Genomic DNA, 20029 nt, shown 5'->3' on the forward strand with positions numbered 1-20029 from the left:
CAGCAACTCTACTGCTGCGCCATCGTGCCGCCCATTAGACAATAGCCCATAGACAATAGGTGCAGGAGTAGGCCATTCGGCCCTTCGAGCCATCACCGCCATTCAATGTGATCATGGCTGATCATCCCCAATCAGTAGTGAAAGGCAAGGCTAGCTTGAGTGTTGTACGTTCTATTCTAACTCTTATTCCTCGCACCTACTTGGTATTTCAGTACATAATCATCTGCTGTGATCGCCACTTTACAGCAGTGGCTATTCAAGTACTTAATTGGCTTTGAAAGTGTTTCGGAGCTACCCAAGGTTTTGAAGGACACCACGCGAATGAAGAGACAAATCTTCTACTTGGACCTATTCCAATCCCAAGCCTGTCCAAACTCCACATTCCCGCCATTTCACCATCCCGAGATTCCCTTAAATGAACCCCATCCAAGACTGCAAGAAATTGCAGAGAATTGTGGACGCAGCCCAGACCATCACACTAACCAACCACCCCTTCCATTGACTCCATTTATACCAAGGCCAGCAGCATAATCAAGGACGAGTCGCACCCTGGCCACTCCCTCTTCTCCCCTCTCCCATCGGGCAAAAGGTACAGAGCTGTGAAAACGCACACCTCCAGATTCAGGGACAGTTTCTTCCCAGCTGTTATCAGGCAACTGAATCATCCCACCACAACCAGAGAGCAGCCCTGAACTATTATCTACCTCACTGGAGACCCCTCGGACTATCTTTAATTGGATTTTACTGGACTTTATCTTGCAGTATACATTATTTCCTTTATCCTGTATAATAAGTACATTGCGGATGGCTTGATTGTTATCATGTATCGTCTTTCCAGCTGACTGGATAGCACGCAACAAAAAAAGCTTTTCACTGCACCTCAGTACACGTGACAATAAACTAAATTAAACCTTTAGTAATTCAAGATATATAGAAACATAGAAAATAAGTGCAGGAGGAGGCCATTCGGCCCTTTGACCCAGCACTGCCATTCATTGTGATCATGGCTGATCGTCCCCTATCAATAACCCGTGCCTGCCTTCTCCCCATACCCCTGGACTCCACTAGCACCTAGAGCTCTATCGAACTCTCTCTTAAATCCATCCAGTGACTTGGCCTCCACTACCCTCTGTGGCAGGGAATTCCATAAATTCACAACTGGGTGAAAAAGTTTTTTCTCACCTCAGTCTTAAATGGCCTCCCCTTTATTCTAAGACTGTGGCCCCTGGTTCTGGACTCGCCCAACATTGGGAACATTTTTCCTGCATCGAGCTTGTCCAGTCCTTTTATAATTGTATATGTTTCTATAAGGACTCCCCCTCATCCTTCTAAACTCCAGTGAATACAAGCCTAGTCTTTTCAATCTTTCCTCATATGACAGTCCCGCCATCCCAGGGATCGATCTTGTGAACCTATGCTGCACTCCCTCAATCACAAGGATATATACCTATCCTGAATATACACAACTATAAAACAAAAGGCACAAAGTGCTGGAGTAACTCAGCGGGTGAGGCAGCATCTGTGGAGGGCATGGATAGGTGTTGTTTCGGATCGGAACCCTTCTTCAGTATCATGTTTGCTGGGTAGGCGTTTATAATATGATCGGCAGGAGACATGTTCCCGATGTTGGGGGAGTCCAGAACCAGGGGCCACAGTTTAAAAATAAGGGGTAAGCCATTTAGAACGGAGACGAGGAAACACTTTTTCTCACAGAGAGTGGTGAGTCTGTGAAATTCTCTGCCTCAGAGGGCGGTGGAGGCAGGTTCTCTGGATGCTTTCAAGAGAGAGCTAGATAGGGTTCTTAAAGATAGCGGAGTCAGGGGGATATGGGGAGAAGGCAGGAACGGGGTACTAATTGGAGATGGTCAGCCATGATCACATTGAATGGCGGTGCTGGTTCCAAGGGCCGAATGGCCTACTCCTGCACCTATTGTCTATTGTCTATTGTCCATAGTACAGGTGCTTTATCCTTTTGTTAAGGAAATTTGACAAGGGAACTCGAGGTAAAGGAACCATTAGCGACCACAATATGATAGGTTTTAATCTGCAATCGAGAGGGAGAAGGTGAGATCGGATGTGTCGATATTGCAGCTTAGCAAAAGGAACTACATAGGCATGAGGGAGGAGCTGGCCAAAGTTGACTGGGAAAGGACCCAAGGCGGGATCAGCATAATGGCAGGAATTTCTGGGGAATAATTCGGAAGATGCAGGATCTTTTCATTCCAAAGAGGAAGAAAGATTCTAGGGGGGAGAAACAGGTGCCCGTGGCTGACAAGCGAAGTCAAGGACAGTAGAAAACGAATAGGAAAGGAATATAACATTGCAAAAATTAGTGGGAAGACGGATGATTGAGAAGCTTTTAAAGTACAACACAGGGTTACCAAATAGGCAATACAGTGAGAAAAGATGAAGTACAAAGCTAGCTAATAATATAAAGAGGATAGCAAGAGTTTCTTCAGTTATATAATGAGTACAAAATAGACAATAAACAATAGACAATAGGAGCAGGAGGAGGCCATTTGGCCCTTCGAGCCAGCACCGCCATTCAATGTGATCATGGCTGATCATCCCCAATCAGTACCCCGTTCCTGCCTTCTTCCCATATCCCCTGACTCTACTATCTCTAAGAGCTCTATCTAACTCTCTCTTGAAAGCATCCAGAGAATTGGCCTCCACTGCCCTCTGAGGCAGAGAATTCCACAGATTCACAACTCTATGGGTGAAAAGGTTTTTCCTCATCTTCGATCTAAATGGCCTACCCCTTATTCTTAAACTGTGGCCCCTGGTTCTGGACTCCCTCAACATCGGGGACATAATTCCTGCCTCTAGCGTGTCCAACCTTGTGTCTTGTTATGCTTGTATCTTGTATTATTATCTTGTATGTTTCAATAAGACGCCCTCTCATCCTTCTAAATTCCAGAGTGTACAAGCCCAGCCGCCCCCATTCTATCAACATATGACAGTCCCGCCATCCCGGGAATTAACCAACTTCATTTGTCTCTTCATTTGTGTGGTGTCGTTCAAAACCTTGGGTGGCTCCGAAAAACGCTTTAAAGCCAATACTGTACTGTAAAGTGGAGATCACAACACATAATGATGTACTGAAAGAGGCAAGAGTGGATGTTGAGCTGCTGGAGAATGATGCAGGGGAAGTGATAAAGGTGATTGAAGAAATGGCAGAGGAGTTGAATAACTTTCTTGCATCAGTCTTCACAGTGGAAGACGCCAGCAATGTGCCCGCAACGGGCCGAATGGCCTAATTCTGCTTCTATCACTTATGTTCTTCTGAAGACTGAAGACTGCAACGTCCAGGTTCAGGAATAGCTACTTCCCCACAGCCATCAGGCTATTAAACTCAACTCAAACAAAACTCTGCACATTAATAGCCCATTATCTGTTTATTTGCACTTATTTATTTATTTATTTATTCATGTGTGTGTGTGTGTGTGTGTGTGTGTATATATTTATACAATGGTATATAGACACACTGATCTGTTCTGGATTCATGCCTTCTATATTCTGTGCTGAAGCAAAGCAAGAATTTCATTGTCCTATCTGGGACACATGACAATGAACTCTCTTGAATCTTGATCTTGATCCTCAGTGTTATATAACAATTAAAAGATATTTGGACAGTTACATGGATAGGATAGGTTTAGTGGTATCAGCCAAATACAGGTAGGTGGGACTAGTGTGGAGTCAGTCGGTGGAGGAGGTCGGTGCGGTGGACGAGGACAAGCCACGTGGGAGTCGGAGGATGCACCGCCAGGAACAAAGTGGGGACCCCAGCATGGGGGACATCCGTGAGGGAGGGGAGAGAACAAAGTAGGACCTGGCGCGGAGATACTTTGAAACATTGTCACTGCCCTTTATGTGGCAACTATTTGCATACCTTGTTTAAGATATGGCGACTATTTGCATACCTTGGGCATGCAAGCAATGATTTTCCCTGTGAATTGTCACAAGTGACAATAAAGTATTAGTTCGTTCATGGAACATAAGTTCATAAGTTGTAGGAATAGGATTAGGCCATTCGGCCCATCAAGTCTACTCTTCCATTCAATCGTGGCTGATCTATCTTTCCCTCTCAACCACATTCTCCTGCCTTCTCCCCCTTAACCCCTGACTTCTCCCCCTTAACCCCGTACTATTCAATAATCTGTCAATCACCGCCTTAAAAATACCCAATGACTTGGCCACACCCGTCTGTGGCAAATAATTCCACAGATTTACCACATCCTGGCTAAAGAAATTCCTCCTCATTTCCATTCTAAAGGTTCGTCCTTTGAGTTTGAGGCGGTCGCCCCTGGTTCTAGATTTTCCCACTAGTGGAAACATTCTCTCCACAACCATTCTATCCTAGTATCAATGAGGTGCCTCCTCATCTTTTCAAACTCCAGCGAGTACAGGTCCAATGCTGTCGAACGCTAATTTGTACCATTTCTTTCATCTTCATCTCCTTTGTCCCCTTTCACACCTTACACTTCCTTATCTCTGTATTTCCCTCTCCCCTGACTCAGTCTGAATAAGGGTCTCGACCCGAAACGTCACCCATTCCTTCTATCCAGAGATGCTGCCTTTCCCCGTTGAGTTACTCCAACATTTTGTGTCTACCTTCGGTTCAAACAAAGCATCTGCAGTTCCTTCCGATACATTACGGGCATTCTGGTCATCATGGATGTGTTGAGCTGAAGGGGTTGTTTCCCTGCTGTAAGACTCTATGAGTATATCTTGAGTATATGAGCAAGGAGGTCCTACTGCAGTTGTACAGAGATCTGGTGAGACCGCACCTGGAGTATTGTGTGCAGTTTTGGTCTACCAATTTGAGGAAGGACATTCTTCCTCATGATGGAGTGCAGCGAAGGTTTACCAGGTTAATTCCCGGGATGGTGGGACCGACATATGATGAAAGAATGGGTCAACTGGGCTTGTATTCAATGGAATTTAGAAGGATGAGAGGGTATCATAGAAACATATAAAATTCTTAAGGGATTGGACAGGTTAGATGCAGGAAATATGTTCCCGATGTTGGGGGAGTCCAGAACCAGGGGTCACAGTGTAAGAATAAGGGGTAGGCCATTTGGGACTGAATTGAGTAAAAAGGTTTTCACCCAGAGAGTTGTGAATCTGTGGAATTCTCTGACAAAGAAGGCAGTGGAGGCCAATTTACTGGATGTACTCAAGAGAAAGATAGATATAGCTCTTAGGGCTAACGGAAACAAGGAGATGGGGAGAAAGCAGGAATGGGGTACTGATTTTAGATGATCAGCCACGATCATATTGAATGGCAGTGCTGGCTTGAAGGGCCGAATGGTCTACTCCTGTATCTATGTTTCTATGACATGTCAGTCAGTGAAACCAATCCCTGATTGCCCTTGAACAGGGTGAGTAGACAGACGGGCTACTTCAGAGGGCAGATAAGATTCCATCTGTTCTCAGAATCAGATTCAGATTCAATTTTAATTGTCATTGTCAGTGTACAGTACAGAGACAACAAAATGCATTCTGTTCTGCTACTGGTCTGGAGAAAAGTTTGGCCCAACTTAGCAAGGAAAGCAGTTTGCATTTGCCAAAGAGATGTTGATGTGATTCCCCCTCTGCTTGTAATTGAGTTTGACATGATTGTATTTAAGTACGGCATTATCGGATAGCATGCACAACAAAGCGTTTCACCGTACTCTTGTACACGTGACATCCATAATCCGAAACCTAAACCAGAGACGGACACAAATTGCTGGATTAACTCAAGGGGTCAGGCAGCCAGCCTGGAGAACATGGATAGGCCGCACTTTCTTCAGAGATGCTGCCTGACCCGCAGAGTCTCTCCAGCACTTTGCTTCTATCTTTGGTATTAACCAGCATCTGCAGTTCCAATAGGCAATAGGCAATAGGTGCAGGAGTAGGCCATTCGGCCCTTCGAGCCAGCACCGCCATTCAATGTGATCATGGCTGATCATCCACAATCAGTACCCTGTTCCTGCCTTCTCCCCATATCCCCTGACTCCACTATTTGTAAGAGCCCTGTCTAGCTCTCTCTTGAAAGTATCCAGAGAACCCGCCTCCACCACCCTCTGAGGCAGAGAATTCCACAGACTCGCAACTCTCTGTGTGAAAAAGCTTTTCCTCAAATCTCCGTTCTAAATGGCTTACTCCTTATTCTTAAACTGTGGCCCCTGGTTCTGGACTCCCCCGACATCAGGAACATGTTTCCTGCCTCTAGCGTGTCCAAACCCTTAACAATCTTATATGTTTCAATAAGATGCCCTCTCATCCTTCTAAATTCCAGAGTGTACAAGCCCACCCGCTCCATTCTCTCAGCATATGACAGTCAAGTCAAGTCAAGTGAGTTTATTGTCTTGTATCCCTGATAGGACAATGAAATTCTTGCTTTGCTTCAGCACACAGAACATAGTAGGCATTTAGTCCAAAACAGATCAGTGTGTCCATACACCATAATATAAATATATACACACATGAATAAATAAACTGATGAAGTGCAAATAACAGATAATGGGTTATTAATGTTCAGGGTTTTGTCCAAGCCAGGTTTAATAGCCTGATGGCTGTGGGGAAGCAGCTATTCCTGAACCTGGTCGTTGCAGTCTTCAGGCTCCTGTACCTTCTAACTGAAGGTAGCGGAGAGATGAGTGTGTGGGCAGGATGGTGTGGGTCTTTGATGATACTGCCAGCCTTTTTGAGGCAGTGACTGCGATAAATCCCCTCGATGGAAGGAAGGTCAGAGCCGATGATGGACTGGGCAGTGTTTACAACTTTCTGCAGTCTTTTCCTCTCCAGGGCGCTCAAGTTGCAGAACCAAGCCACGATGCAACCGGTCAGCATGCTCTCTACTGTGCACCTGTAGAAGTTCCGCCATCCTGGGAATTAGCCTTGTAAACCTACGCTGCACTCTTTATTCGGGGGTTGGTGGAGCATGATTAGCAGATGGGAGCTAATGTGCAGGTGGATTTGCAAGAAGCCCATTCCATCTCTGAAACAACATTTTGACAATAGTATATTCTGGTGAAGAGTCAAATCGGACAATAGACAATAGGTGCAGGAGCAGGCCATTCGGCCCTTCGAGCCGTTTTGCTTATTTGTAGCTTTAGAGATACTTTGCATTCAATATGATCATGGGTGATCATCCCCAATCAGTACCCCGTTCCTGCCTTCTCCCCAGACTCCGCTATCTTTAAGAGCCCTATCCAGCTCTCTCTTGAAAGCATCCAGAGAACCTGCCTCTGAGGCAGAGAATTCCACAGACTCACAACTCTCTCAGGCGAGCAATGTTACCTTTAAAAGGAAAGTTGCACTGTACTCGGACACGCAAACACCAACTAAACTCGGAGTGAGCGGTCTCACTGCAACCCGGCAGCAGAACTGAAGGTTACACAAAAAAGCTGGAGAAACTCAGCGGGTGCAGCAGCATCTATGGAGCGAAGGAAACAGGCAACGTTTCGGGCCGAAACGGCCCGAAACGTTGCCTATTTCCTTCGCTCCATAGATGCTGCTGCACCCGCTGAGTTTCTCCAACTTTTTTGTGTAACCTTCGATTCTCCAGCATCTGCAGTTCCCTCTTAAACAGCAGAACTGATGTATCTTACCGTCTTTGTTCATGTTAACTTCAAGACACTTTTTCAGCCGGCAGGCTCGACATTGATTTCTGTGCGTCTTGTCGACGGGACATCCGCCCTTTCGAAAGCAAAACAAAGACACAATAAATAACTGGAAACGATGAAAGGTTTGAAAACGCGCACCACCAGACTCAGGAACAGCTTCTTTCCCCCGCTGTTGTCAGGCTTCTGAACGGTCCTTCCATAATCTAGGGCACTGTCCGATTCACCTCTACCCCATTGTGGACATTGGACGTTGTCTCTGGAACTGATGCGCTGCAATGCTGGATGTTCCTGGCAAGCGGACCTGACTCGCCCGCCACCGTCTCCACCGGGACTGGGAACCCGCCCGAAGGCTCGCCGGTCGGTCGGCGTAACTGGAGACGTTGGGCACGAGTTGCGAGAGACTGCTCCAGTACATCGGCGACCGGACTTTGGACTTTTTAAATAATGGGGCGGCGCCCACAAGTCTAATATATGCAGAATTATTTTTAATGTGCAGTTGCATATGTGACAAATAAAATACTATTGACTATTCAATAGACAATAGACAACGGACAATAGCTGCCCTATCCAGCTCTCTCTTGAAAGCATCCAGAGATCCGGCCTCCACCGCCCTCTGAGGCAGAGAATTCCACAGACTCACAACTCTCTGTGAGAAAAAGTGTTTCCTCGTCTCCGTTTTAAATGGCTTACCCCTTATTTTTAGACTGTGGCCCCTGGTTCTGGACTCCCCCAACATCGGGAACATGTTTCCTGCCTCTAGTGTGTCCAAACCCTTAACAATCCTATATGTTTCAATAAGATCCCCTCTCATCTTTCTAAACACCAGAGTGTACAAGCCCAGCTGCTCCATTCTCTCAGCTTATGACAGTCCCGCCATCCCGGGAATTCCACAGATTCACCACTCTCTGTGTGAAAAATGTTTTTCTCATCTCGGTCCTAAAAGATTTCTCCCTTATCCTTAAACTGTGACCCCTTGTTCTGGACTTCCCCAACATCGGGAACAATCTTCCTGCATCTAGCCTGTCCAACCATTTAAGAATTTTGTAAGTTTCTAGAAGATCCCCCCTCAATCTTCTAAATTCTAGCGAGTACAAGCCGAGTCTGTCCAGTCTTTCTTCATATGAAAGTCCTGACATCCCAGGAATCAGTCTGGTGAACCTTCTCTGTACTCCCTCTATGGCAAGAACGTCTTTCCTCAGATTAGGAGACCAAAACTGAACGCAATACTCCAGGTGTGGTCTCACCAAGACCCTGTACAACTGCAGTAGAACCTCCCTGCTCCTATACTCAAATTTGCTATGAATGCTAACATACCATTCGCTTTCTTCACTGCCTGCTGCACCTGCATGCCTACTTTCAATGACTGGTGTACCATGACACCCAGGTCTCGTTGCATCTCCCCTTTTCCTAATCGGCCACCATTTAGATCAAGCTGCCCACATTGTACAGATAGAAACACATAAAGTAGGAGCAGGAGTAGGCCATTCGGCCCTTTATAGCACCGCCATACAATATGATCACGGCCGATCATCCAAAATCAGTACCCCGTTCCTGCTTTCTCCACATATCCCTTGAATCTTCAAGAGAGAGCTATATCTGACTCTCTCTTGAAAACATCCAGTGAGTTGGAGTCCACTGTGATTCTCTGTGGCAGAGAATTCCAGATGCAGGATAAGTTCATCGCCTTTGCGAACTTCGCGTCGGTGCAATAGGTCGTGTCAAGGAACCCCTGGAGGCCAGCACACTGGTACCTGGTTTCCTGATTTACAAACGTAGGTTCTGTTCCTGCGGATGCTGCGCTTGAAGAACCCCGAGCAGCCGTCACACGCGTACACGCCATAGTGTTTGCCTGAACTGCGATCCCCACACACTTTGCAGGGGATGTCCAAGATGCGACCTACGGAGAGACAAAGTTGGCTGAGTTAACACACAAGCAACTGCAGATGCTGGTGAACAAAACACACACACACACACACACACACACACACACATATGTGGAGAACATGGATAGGTGGCTGGAGTTACTCAGCGGGTCAGGCAGCATCTCGCTAGAATTTAGAAGATTGAGGGGGGATCTTACAGAAACTTACAAAATTCTTAAGGGGTTGGACAGGCTAGATGCAGGAAGATTGTTCCCGATGTTGGGGAAGTCCAGAACTAGGAGTTGTTCCCGATAGGAGTTACAGTTTAAGGATAAGGGGGGAATCTTTTAGGACTGAGTTGAGAAAAACATTTTTTCACAGAGAGTGGTGAATCTCTGGAATTCTCTGCCACAGAAGGTAGTTGAGGCAAGTTCATTGGCTATATTTAAGAGGGAGTTAAATGTGGCCCTTGTGGCTAAAGGGATCAGGGGGTATGGAGAGAAGGCAGGTACAGGATACTGAGTTGAATGATCAGCCTTGATCATATTGAATGGCGGTGCAGGCTCGAAGGGCCGAATGGCCTACTCCTGCACCTATTTTCTATCTGTAGAGAACATGGATAGGTGACGTTTCAAAGAGTGCTGGAGTAACTCAGCGGGTCAGGCAGCATCTGTGGAGAACATGGATAGGTGACGTTTCAAAGAGTGCTGGAGTAACTCAGCGGGTCAGGCAGCATCTGTGGAGAACATGGATAGGTGACGTTTCACAGAGTGCCGGAGTAACTCAGTGGGTCAGGCAGCATCTGTGGAGAACGTGGATGAGTGATGTTTCAGGCTGAAACCCTTCTTCAGACCCGATCCGAAACGCCATCCATTCTTTTTCTCCAGAGAGGCACCTTTTAAACTTTCTTGTAAATTAGTTCACCAGCCAGTTGACAATAGATTTACCAATTGTCCATCGCGTTAGGGGCTGGGGATAGGCACAAAGTGCTGGACTAACTCAGCGGGACAGGCAGCATCTCTGGAGAGAAGGAAGAGGTGGCGTTCCGGGTCGAGACCCTTCTCATTCGGGAGCAGGTACAGGCAGACTCTTCATTCATTTCCAATGTAAGGCAGCGAAATGACGTGGTTTTACAGCGATCATTTACATAGAAACATAGAAACATAGAAATTAGGTGCAGGAGTAGGCCATTCGGCCCTTCGAGCCTGCACCGCCATTTAATATGATCATGTTGCCGAATCATCCAACTCAGTATCCCGTACCTGCCTTTTATAGGTCCATACCCTCTGATCCCCAGGCGGCCACAAGGGCCACATCTAACTCCCCAGAGACTTAAATATAGCCAATGAACTGGCCTCAACTACCCTCTGTGGCAGAGAGTTTCCAGAGATTCACCACCATGGGGAGAAGGCCATATAACGGGGTACTGATTGGGGATGATCAGCCATGATCACATTGAATGGCGGTGCTGGCTCGAAGGGCCGAATGGCCAACTCCTGCACCCATTGTCTATTGTCTATTAATAATAGCAAACGAATTTGTTGCCGAATTCCATCCGCCTCGATAGGAGGTTATCGATTAATGGTTTTTATAGGTTAATAGGGTCGATGTGGGCTATTGCCAGGCGCTTGGTGGTGATTATCTTGAAGGCACAGCGGTAGAATTGCTGCCTCACAGCGCCAGAGACCCGGGTTCGATCCTGACTACGGGTGCTGTCTGTACGGAGTTTGTACCTTCTCCCCGTGATCTGCGTGGGTTTTCTCCGGGATCTTCAGTTTCCAGCCACACTCCATAGACGTACAGGTGTGTAGGTTAATACACGTAAATTGTCCCCAGTGTGTGTGGGGGTTCGTGTGCGGGGATCGCTGGTCGGCATGGACCCGGTGGGCCGAAGGGCCTGTTTCCGCGCTGTATCTCTAAACCAAACTAAACTGAATGTGGGTCCAATCTATGTAAGTAAACGTTTTTTCCCCTGCAAAATGATTTAATCTCCAAGCCGCTATATTGGATTGTAATTTGCCTCCACCCCGTCTGTTTGTTGATGTGACGCGAATGATTATATGAGTCAAAATACTGTGGCTGGAGGAATACCGCAAATTCCCCAACTTGATACTAATTCATGTAACTGACTCACGCTACATGCGAGCTTATATCTGATCCACACTCGCGGTAATTTACAATCTGCTGGGCGGCGCAGCAGTAGAGTTGCTGCCTCACAGCGCCAGAGGCCCGGGTTCGATCCTGACGACGGGCGCTGTCGGTACGGAGTTTGTACCTTCTCCAACATGACCCGCGTGGGTTTTCTCCGGGTGCTCCGCTTTCAATAGTCAATGGACAATAGGTGCAGGAGGAGGCCATTTGGCCCTTCGAGCCAGCACCGCCATTCAATGTGATCAAGGCTGATCATCCCCAATCAGTACCCCGTTCCTGCCTTCTCCCCATATCCCCTGACTCCGCTATCTTTAACAGCTCTATCTAACTCTCTCTTGAAAGCATCCAGAGAACCGGCCTCCACCGCCATCTGAGGCAGAGAATTCCACAGACTCACCACTCTCTGTGAGAAAAAGTGTTTCCTCGTCTCCGTTCTAATGGCTTACCCCTTATTCTTAAACTATGTGTGGCCCCTGGTTCTGGACTCCCCCAACATCGGGAACATGTTTCCTGCCTCTAGTGTCCAAAACCCTTAGCAATGCTCTTTCCTCCCACACTCCATAGACGTGCAGGTTTGTAGGTTAAATTGGCCCCAGTAAATTGAGCTAGGAGTGGACGAGAATGTGGGATAATATAGAACTAGGGTGATGGGTGACCGGCGTGGACTCGGTGGGTGGAGGTTTTCGTGTAGAGTTGAGAAATACAGCGTGGAAACGGGCCCTTCGGACCAATCTAGTCTGCACCGATCAACAATCACTCAATACACTAACACTGGCAGCTCTATCCTGGACCTCGCCCGCTTAAGGGCCGTATCTCGAAACTAATGATCTCGAAACATATTAAATTATTAAAGGAGCCCAGAACCAGGGTCCACAGTTTAAGAATAAGGAGTAAGCCAATTAGAACGGAGACGAGGAAACACTTTTACTCACAGAGAGTGGTGAGTGGTGAGTGGTGAGAGTGTGGAATTCTCTGCCTCAGAGGGCGGTGGAGGCAGGTTCTCTGGATGCTTTCAAGAGAGAGCTAGATACGTCTCTTAAAAATAGCCCAGTCAGGGGATATGGGGAGAAGGCAGGAACGGGGTACTGATTGGGGACGATCAGCCATGATCACATTGAATGGCGGTGCTGGCTCGAAGGGCCGAATGGCCTACTCCTGCACCTATTTTCTATATTTCTATGTAAACTAACCGAAGGGTCTCGACCCGACACCCACCCATTCCTTCTCCACAGATATGCTGCCTGACCCGCTGAGCTCCAGCATTTTGTGTTTATCTAAACTAAACTAAACTAAACTAAACTAAACTAAACTAAACTAAACTAAACTAAACTAAACTATAAACTATTATCACCAAATCAGAGTCTGAAATAGGGTCTCAACCCGAAACGTCACCTATCTATGTTCTCCAGAGATAGAAACATAGAAAACAGGTGCAGGAGTAGGCATTCGGCCCTTCGAGCCTGCACCGCCATTCAATATGATCATGGCTGATCATCCAACTCAGTATCCTGTACCTGCCTTCTCTCCATACCCCCTGATCCCTTTAGCCACAAGGGCCACATCTAACTCCCTCTTAAATATAACCAATGAACTGGCCTCAACTACCTTCTGTGGCAGAGATGTCCAGAGATTCACCACTCTCTGTGTGAAAAATGTTTTTCTCATCTCGTCTCATTTCTCATCTCATGCTGCCTGACCCGCTGAGTTACTCCTGCACTCTGTGAAACGTCACCTATCCATGTTCTCCACAGATGCTGCCTGACCCGCTGAGTTACTCCAGCACTCTGTGAAACGTCACCTATCCATGTTCTCCACAGATGCTGCCTGACCCGCTGAGTTACTCCAGCACTCTGTGAAAAGTCACCTATCCATGTTCTCCACAGATGCTGCCTGACCTGCTGAGTTACTCCAGCACTCTGTGAAACGTCACCTATCCATGTTCTCCACAGATGCTGCCTGACCCGCTGAGTTACTCCAGCACTCTGTATCATTTCAGATACTATTAATAACTGCGCTCTCTATCTATAATGTTTGAAACTGCTCATTAGTCGAAACATAGACAGTTACCTGATAAGGCATAGAGTGCTGGAGTAACTCAGCGGGTCAGGCAGCATCTCTGGATAAACATGCACGGTGTGCGCAGCGTAAGAGTTGCTGCCTCACAGCGCCAGAGACCCAGGTTCCATCCTGCCTGTACGGAGTTTATGCTGGTTCTCCCTCTGACCGCGTGGGGTTTCTCCGGGTGCTCCGTTTTATCCCCACACTCAAAAGACGTGCGGGCGTGTAGGTTAATTGGCCTCGGTAAATTATCCTGGTGCGCAGGGTAGCGCTAGTATGTATGGACTCGATGGGCCGATAGGCCCTTTTCCCCGCGCTGTATCTCTAAAGTAAACTGAAGATGTGCTGTTTGTGAATTGAACAAATCACTGGATGGATTTAAGAGAGAGTTAGATAGAGCTATCGGGGCTGGTGGAATCAAGGGATATGGGGAGAAGGCAGGCACGGGTTATTGATTGGGGACAATGAATGGCGGTGCTGGCTCGAAGGTAGGGTGGAGGGGAGGTGGGGGAGTGAGGTAGTGGGGGAGGTAGGGATGAAAGTTATCTCAAATAGGCACAAAATGCTGGAGTAACTCAGTGGGACAGGCAGCATCTCTGGAGAGAAGGAATGGGTGACGTTTCGGGTCGAAACCCTTCTTCAGACCTTTCGACTCGAAACGTCACCTAGCCATTCCTTCTCTCCAGAGACGCTGCCCGTCCCGCTGAGTTGCTCCAGCATTTTGTGTGTGTGTGTGTGTCTCCAGCATCTGCAGTTCCTTCCTACACATAAGTGATCTCGTGTTGATTGTCACGGCCAAGAAACGACACCTTTTTTTTTAATGTGTTTAAGAAGGAACTGCAGATGCTGGAAAATCGAAGGTACACAAAAAATGCTGGAGAAATTCAGCGGGTGCAGCAGCATCTATGGAGGAGCATCATCTGAAGAAGGGTTTCGGCCCGAAACGTTGCCTATTTCCTTCGCTCCATAGATGCTGCTGCACCCGCTGAGTTTCTCCAGCATTTTTGCCTTGTTTTTAATGTGGCGGTTCTGGTTTTGCAAGAGCATGGGAATTTGCAAGCAGGGATAATCCACGAGGCTGCAACAATGTGTGCGGTGGTCAAACGGCGAGTCGTTGTATTTTTTTTTTGGGGGGGGGGGGGGGGGGGGGGACGTGTTGAGTTAATGAACCCGCATTGAACGTGTTTGACTGCTTCCAGTGAAGGCGAGCTGTCGTGATGTTCTCAAATGAGTGCTGACAGCTTGCTTTAGACAAGGGCTGGTGGAAGCAGAACAAACTGTAGTGTAGTGAAGGGGGGATTAAACCCTGTAAAGATGTGAATTCACAAGTTGCATAATGAGCCGGGAGTGGAGAAGGTGGAGTCCATCAAGTCATATATTTCAACAGATATTGCGGCGGGGATCTGGTTAACGCCAGCGTCTGGTTGGAAATGAAAATAATTTGGTAAATGTGTAATGACGTGTTGACATCTCCCCCCCCCCCCCCCCCCCCCCCCCCCCCCCCCCCCCACCTGCCCATTCATTCACCAGTGACCCGTTAAAAACGGTAGCATGAGAATTCGGAAATGCCAGCCAAGATGCAGGGGGGAGCAATCGAGATGCAAAGGGCAGCGTTCAATTGTGTAGGAGGCGCGAATTTCATTTGACATCACAGAGTCCAGCCAACACTCGGGGTTGGTAATATCGATAATACTGGACGAGACTAATACACAATAGACAAGGTCCATCGCTCCATAGATTCTGCTGCACCCGCTCAGTTTCTCCAGCATTTTTGTGTACCTTCGATTTTCCAGCATCTGCAGTTCCTTCTTAGACGATAGACAATACTGGATCAGTCTGAAGAAGGGGTTCGGCCCGAAACTTTGCCTATTTCCTTCGCTCCCTAGATGCTGCTGCACCCGCTGAGTTTCTCCAGCATTTTTGACTACCTTCAATAGACAATAGTAGGCCGTTTGGCCCTTCGAGCCAGCACCGCCATTCAATGTGATCATGGCTGATCATCCCCAATCAGTACCCCGCCCCTGCCTTCTCCACATATCCCCCATATCCCCGACTCCGCTATCTTTAAGAGCCCTATCTAGCTCTCTCTTGAAAGTATCCAGAGAACCGGCCTCCACCGAGGCAGAGAATTTCACAGGCTCGCCACTCTCTGTGAGAAAAAGTGTTTCCTCGTCTCCGTTCTAAATGGCTTACTCCTTATTCTTAAAGTGAATAGTGAACATGGAGTCAACTAGCAAACTGCGCCACATTTACTGTGTACGGGTGGTGGTGAATCTGTGGAATTCATTGCCACGGAAGGCTGTACAGGCAGGGCCGTCAATGGGTATTTTTAAGGCAGAGATCGATTGACAAGTTTCTTGATTAGTGCGGGTGTCAGGGGTTATGGGGAGAAGGCAGGAGAATGGGGTTGAGAGGGAAAGATAGATCAGCCACGATTGAATGGCGGAGTAGACTCGATGGGCCGAATGGCCTAATTCTGCTCCTATCACACGTGAACGTATGGACATTACAAAATCCAGTCAACACATGGGCTTCGGAATATAGATAATAAGGTCAAATTGAGAGTGAACTTTGCGGCTATTACACGTTACTTCGCCAAATGTACTTAAACGGATGTTGGTGCATTTTGTGGGACTCATTGTCCCAAGACGGCTGTGGTGGCCAAGTCAATGGATATTTTTTAAGGCGGAGATTGGTAGATTCTTGATCAGTAAGGGTTTCAGGGGTGCAGGAAGGGGGTGCAGATGCCGGTTTAAATCGAAGATAGACACAAAAAGCTGGAGTAACTCAGCGGGGATAGGCGGCGTCTATCCCTGGAGAGAAGGAATAGGTGATGTTTCGGGTCGAGACCCTTCTTCAGACTGAGAGTCAGTGGAGAGGGAAACAGGAGATATAGACGGCGGTATTGAGAGATAAAACGTTTCCTATCCCATTTCTCCAGGGTTGCAGAGTTTACGGGGAGAAAGCAGGAGAATAGGGCTATAGGGCACAGATAGATCGGCCATGATTGAATAGATTCGATGGGCCGAACGGCCTAATTCTGCTCCATGGAACTAATGAACTTTAGTTTGAAAGAATATTTTTAAATGTATCTCTCAAGCAAAGATTATTCAGATATAGAAACATAGAGACATAGAATATAGGTGCAGGAGTAGGCCATTCGGCCCTTCGAGCCTGCACCACCATTCAATATGATCATGGCTGATCATCCAACTCAGTATCCTGTACCTGCCTTCTCTCCATACCCCCTGACCCCTTTAGCCACAAGGGCCACATCTTACTCCCTCTTAAATATAGCCAATGAACTGTGGCCTCAACTACATTCTGTGGCAGAGAATTCCACAGATTCACCACTCTCTGTGTGAAAAATGTTTTTCTCACCTCGGTCCTGAAAGATTTCCCCTTTATCCTTAAAAATATATTGGATTTTGTGTTTAACAATTTGAAGAATTAAGTTATCGATCATTATATGGCGTTTACGAAGGAACTACAGATGCTGTAAAACCCCAGGTACACAAAAATGCTGGAGAAACTCAGCGGGTGCAGCAGCATCTATGGAGCGAAGGAAATAGGCAATTGCCTATTTCCTTCGCTCAATAGATGCTGCTGCACCCGCTGAGTTTATCCAGCATTTTTGTCCACCTAATCACTATCTGGCGTTTCTTACAGGTGGAAATAAATGCAGGCAACCGTGTAACTGAGCTGGAATAAAATAATCTGTGAAATAAAATGCATTTCGTTGTCTCTGTACTGTACACTGACAATGACAATTAAAATTGAATCTGAATCTGAATGTTAAGGTACACAAATAATTTGTCTGAAGAAGGGTTTCGGGCCGAAACGTTGCCTATTTCCTTCGCTCCATAGATGCTGCTGCACCCGCTGAGTTTCTCCAGCATTTTTGTCTACCTTCGATTTTCCAGCATCTGCAGTTCCTTCTTTAATAAAATGATTTTAAAATGTATTAACAATTTCTACCGTTCCACGTAAATCTTAAAAGGACGCAATATACGTATCAGTCCTTTTCAATGTACTATGTTTTTGCTCCTTAATAGAATTCTATTGTAACTTGTAAGACAGCATCCCCATTTACTTTTTTCCAAACTTCCTAGTTATAATATCAGCCGCACGACTACACTTCAAATACGATTCAAGAGATAGCTACTTGTCTAAAGGGAAGAACGGACAGACTAGGCGACCAATATTATTAGTAAAGCGTTTAAGAAGGAACTGCAGATGCTGGAAAATCGAAGGTAGACAAAAATGCTGGAAACATAGAAACATAGAAAATAGGTGCAGGAGTAGGCCATTCGGCCCTTCGAGCCTGCACCGCCATTCAATATGATCATGGCTGATCATCCAACTCAGTATCCTGTACCTGCCTTCTCTCCATACCCCCTGATCCCCTTTAGCCACAAGGGCCACATCTAACTCCATCTTAAATATAGCCAATGAACTGTGGCCTCAACTACCTTCTGTGGCAGAGAATTCCACAGATTCGCCACTCTCTGTGTAAAAAAAGTGATTTTCTCATTTCGGTCCTAAAAGATTTCCCCCTTATCCTTAAACTGTGGCCCCTACTTCTGGACTTCCCCAACATCGGGAATAATCTTCCTGCATCTAGCCTGTCCAACCCCTTAAGAATTTTGTACGTTTCTATAAGATCCCCCCTCAATCTTCTATGAGAATGGAGAAACTCAGCGGGTGCAGCAGCAGCGGAGGGGATAGGCAACGTTTCGGGCCGAAACCCTTCTTCAGACTGAAGAAGTCTTAGTAAAGCAAGTCGTTTAACGGGTGATCGACTGCTTCAGCCTTGAGTTGTGTAAAATAAAAAGAATCGCGATTATATTCGCCAGGAAACATGCCTTTAACTTCTGTCAGTAGGGGGTCATTTGACACTTATTGTGTTTAATAATTACTTAAAAGTATATGGCATATTCTATTACTGTAATTACCGTCAACGCTATAAGCCGTTGAAAGAAGTTATCTTTGATTCAAGAAAAGTAATTGTTGGGAGACGAGCTGTTTTTTTCCTAATCGCCACCCATACAGCGTCCTTGTTCCCGCTCGACATCAACTAATGGGCAGAGTTAGTGAAAGGCCCCGTCTCGCCATAGTGCATCAAACAGCGGGGGTGAAGGAGAGAGAGAGAAAAAAAAACAGCCCGCTCTCCAGCAAACCCTAGTTGGATAATACCGAACTATTAAAAAAAAAACGCGGGAAATGTTTTCAATTTGTTGTTGTTGTCCCCACAAAGTTGAACACTTTTTTTTAAAACAATGTAAGTTGCTCCAGGCTACACAACACGGACAACATAAACTGCTCTGGACAAGACGACATCACACACAGCATAAGTTGTACCAGACAACACAACACGTACATGACTCCAATGACTTCTCCCCGTCAATTGCAAAAGTCGCCGGCGACACTGGCTGCAGCGACCAATTCTACAAGTTAAACTCGCCTCGTTAGGTTAAATTGCATTTAGCCGGGATTTGAGCGCGCTAAACCTGACAGCATAATAAACCGGCCATTCCTGAAGTTAACCTCGCCTCGTTAGATTCAAGTCGCGCTTGGCTGGGTTAGGTTGCAAGCGTGCGAAATCTTACTCCATCGAACAGTTCGAAAGTTAAGGCGAAACTTTGCCAAAGTTAACCTCGCCTCGTTAGACGAACTTGCACTTAGTTGGGTTAATGTTGCTGCATCGAACAAATCTATAAAGTGTAAAGCTAAACTCTGCTCTGAAGAAGGGTCTCGACCCCGAAACATCACCCACCCATTCCTTCTCTCCAGAGATGCGGCCCGTCGCCGCTGAGTTACTCCAGCGTTTTGCCTCTTTCCTTGCTAAAGTTAAAGGCACCTCGTCAGATTAACTCGCATGTAGCCGCGTCCGAAACCTCACAGCAACGACCAGCTCTGAAGTTAACCTCACCTTTGTGAAGACTCATTTACACTTGATGGAATAAAGTACAAATCTAAATTGTGAACTGGGCCGCTTTTGGGGTAGCGATGGCTTTGCGAATTGAAAGTAGACACAAAACGCTGGAGTAACTCAGCGGGACGGGCAGCATTTCCGGAGAGAAGGAATGGGTGACGTTTCGGGTCGAGACCCTTCTTCAGACTCAGACTTCAGATTAAATTCTCTAGACTTCAGATCAAATTGTAATCCGTATCAGCATTAGTGTCCGAAATATTGCATTCAATAGAGGACTGGTGAATACAATTAGCAACACTGGGAACTGAATATTAAAAATAGTTTCGTGAATTCTCAATGTACCATATCGTTCGAATTCGAGATTTATTGAAGCCTCTTCCAATTGCAACTATCAATATCGCCTCTCC

The 20029-nt window shown here is 46.6% G+C and overlaps 1 protein-coding gene across 1 annotated transcript in view; it reads right to left on the reverse strand.

Moving 5' to 3' along the window:
- Nucleotides 1–20029, reverse strand: part of nr2e1 (nuclear receptor subfamily 2, group E, member 1) — a 56190-nt gene that overhangs the window by 33533 nt on the left and 2628 nt on the right. The window contains exons 2-3 of the mRNA XM_055634983.1: nt 9368–9513; nt 7602–7689 (exon numbers count right to left, since the gene is read on the reverse strand). Coding sequence (XP_055490958.1) covers nt 7602–7689; nt 9368–9513 — 234 coding nt within the window. The remainder of the gene's footprint in view (nt 1–7601; nt 7690–9367; nt 9514–20029) is intronic.

The sequence above is a fragment of the Leucoraja erinacea genome, chromosome 5 (genome assembly GCF_028641065.1).
Source record: "Leucoraja erinacea ecotype New England chromosome 5, Leri_hhj_1, whole genome shotgun sequence".
Taxonomy (NCBI): domain Eukaryota; kingdom Metazoa; phylum Chordata; class Chondrichthyes; order Rajiformes; family Rajidae; genus Leucoraja; species Leucoraja erinaceus.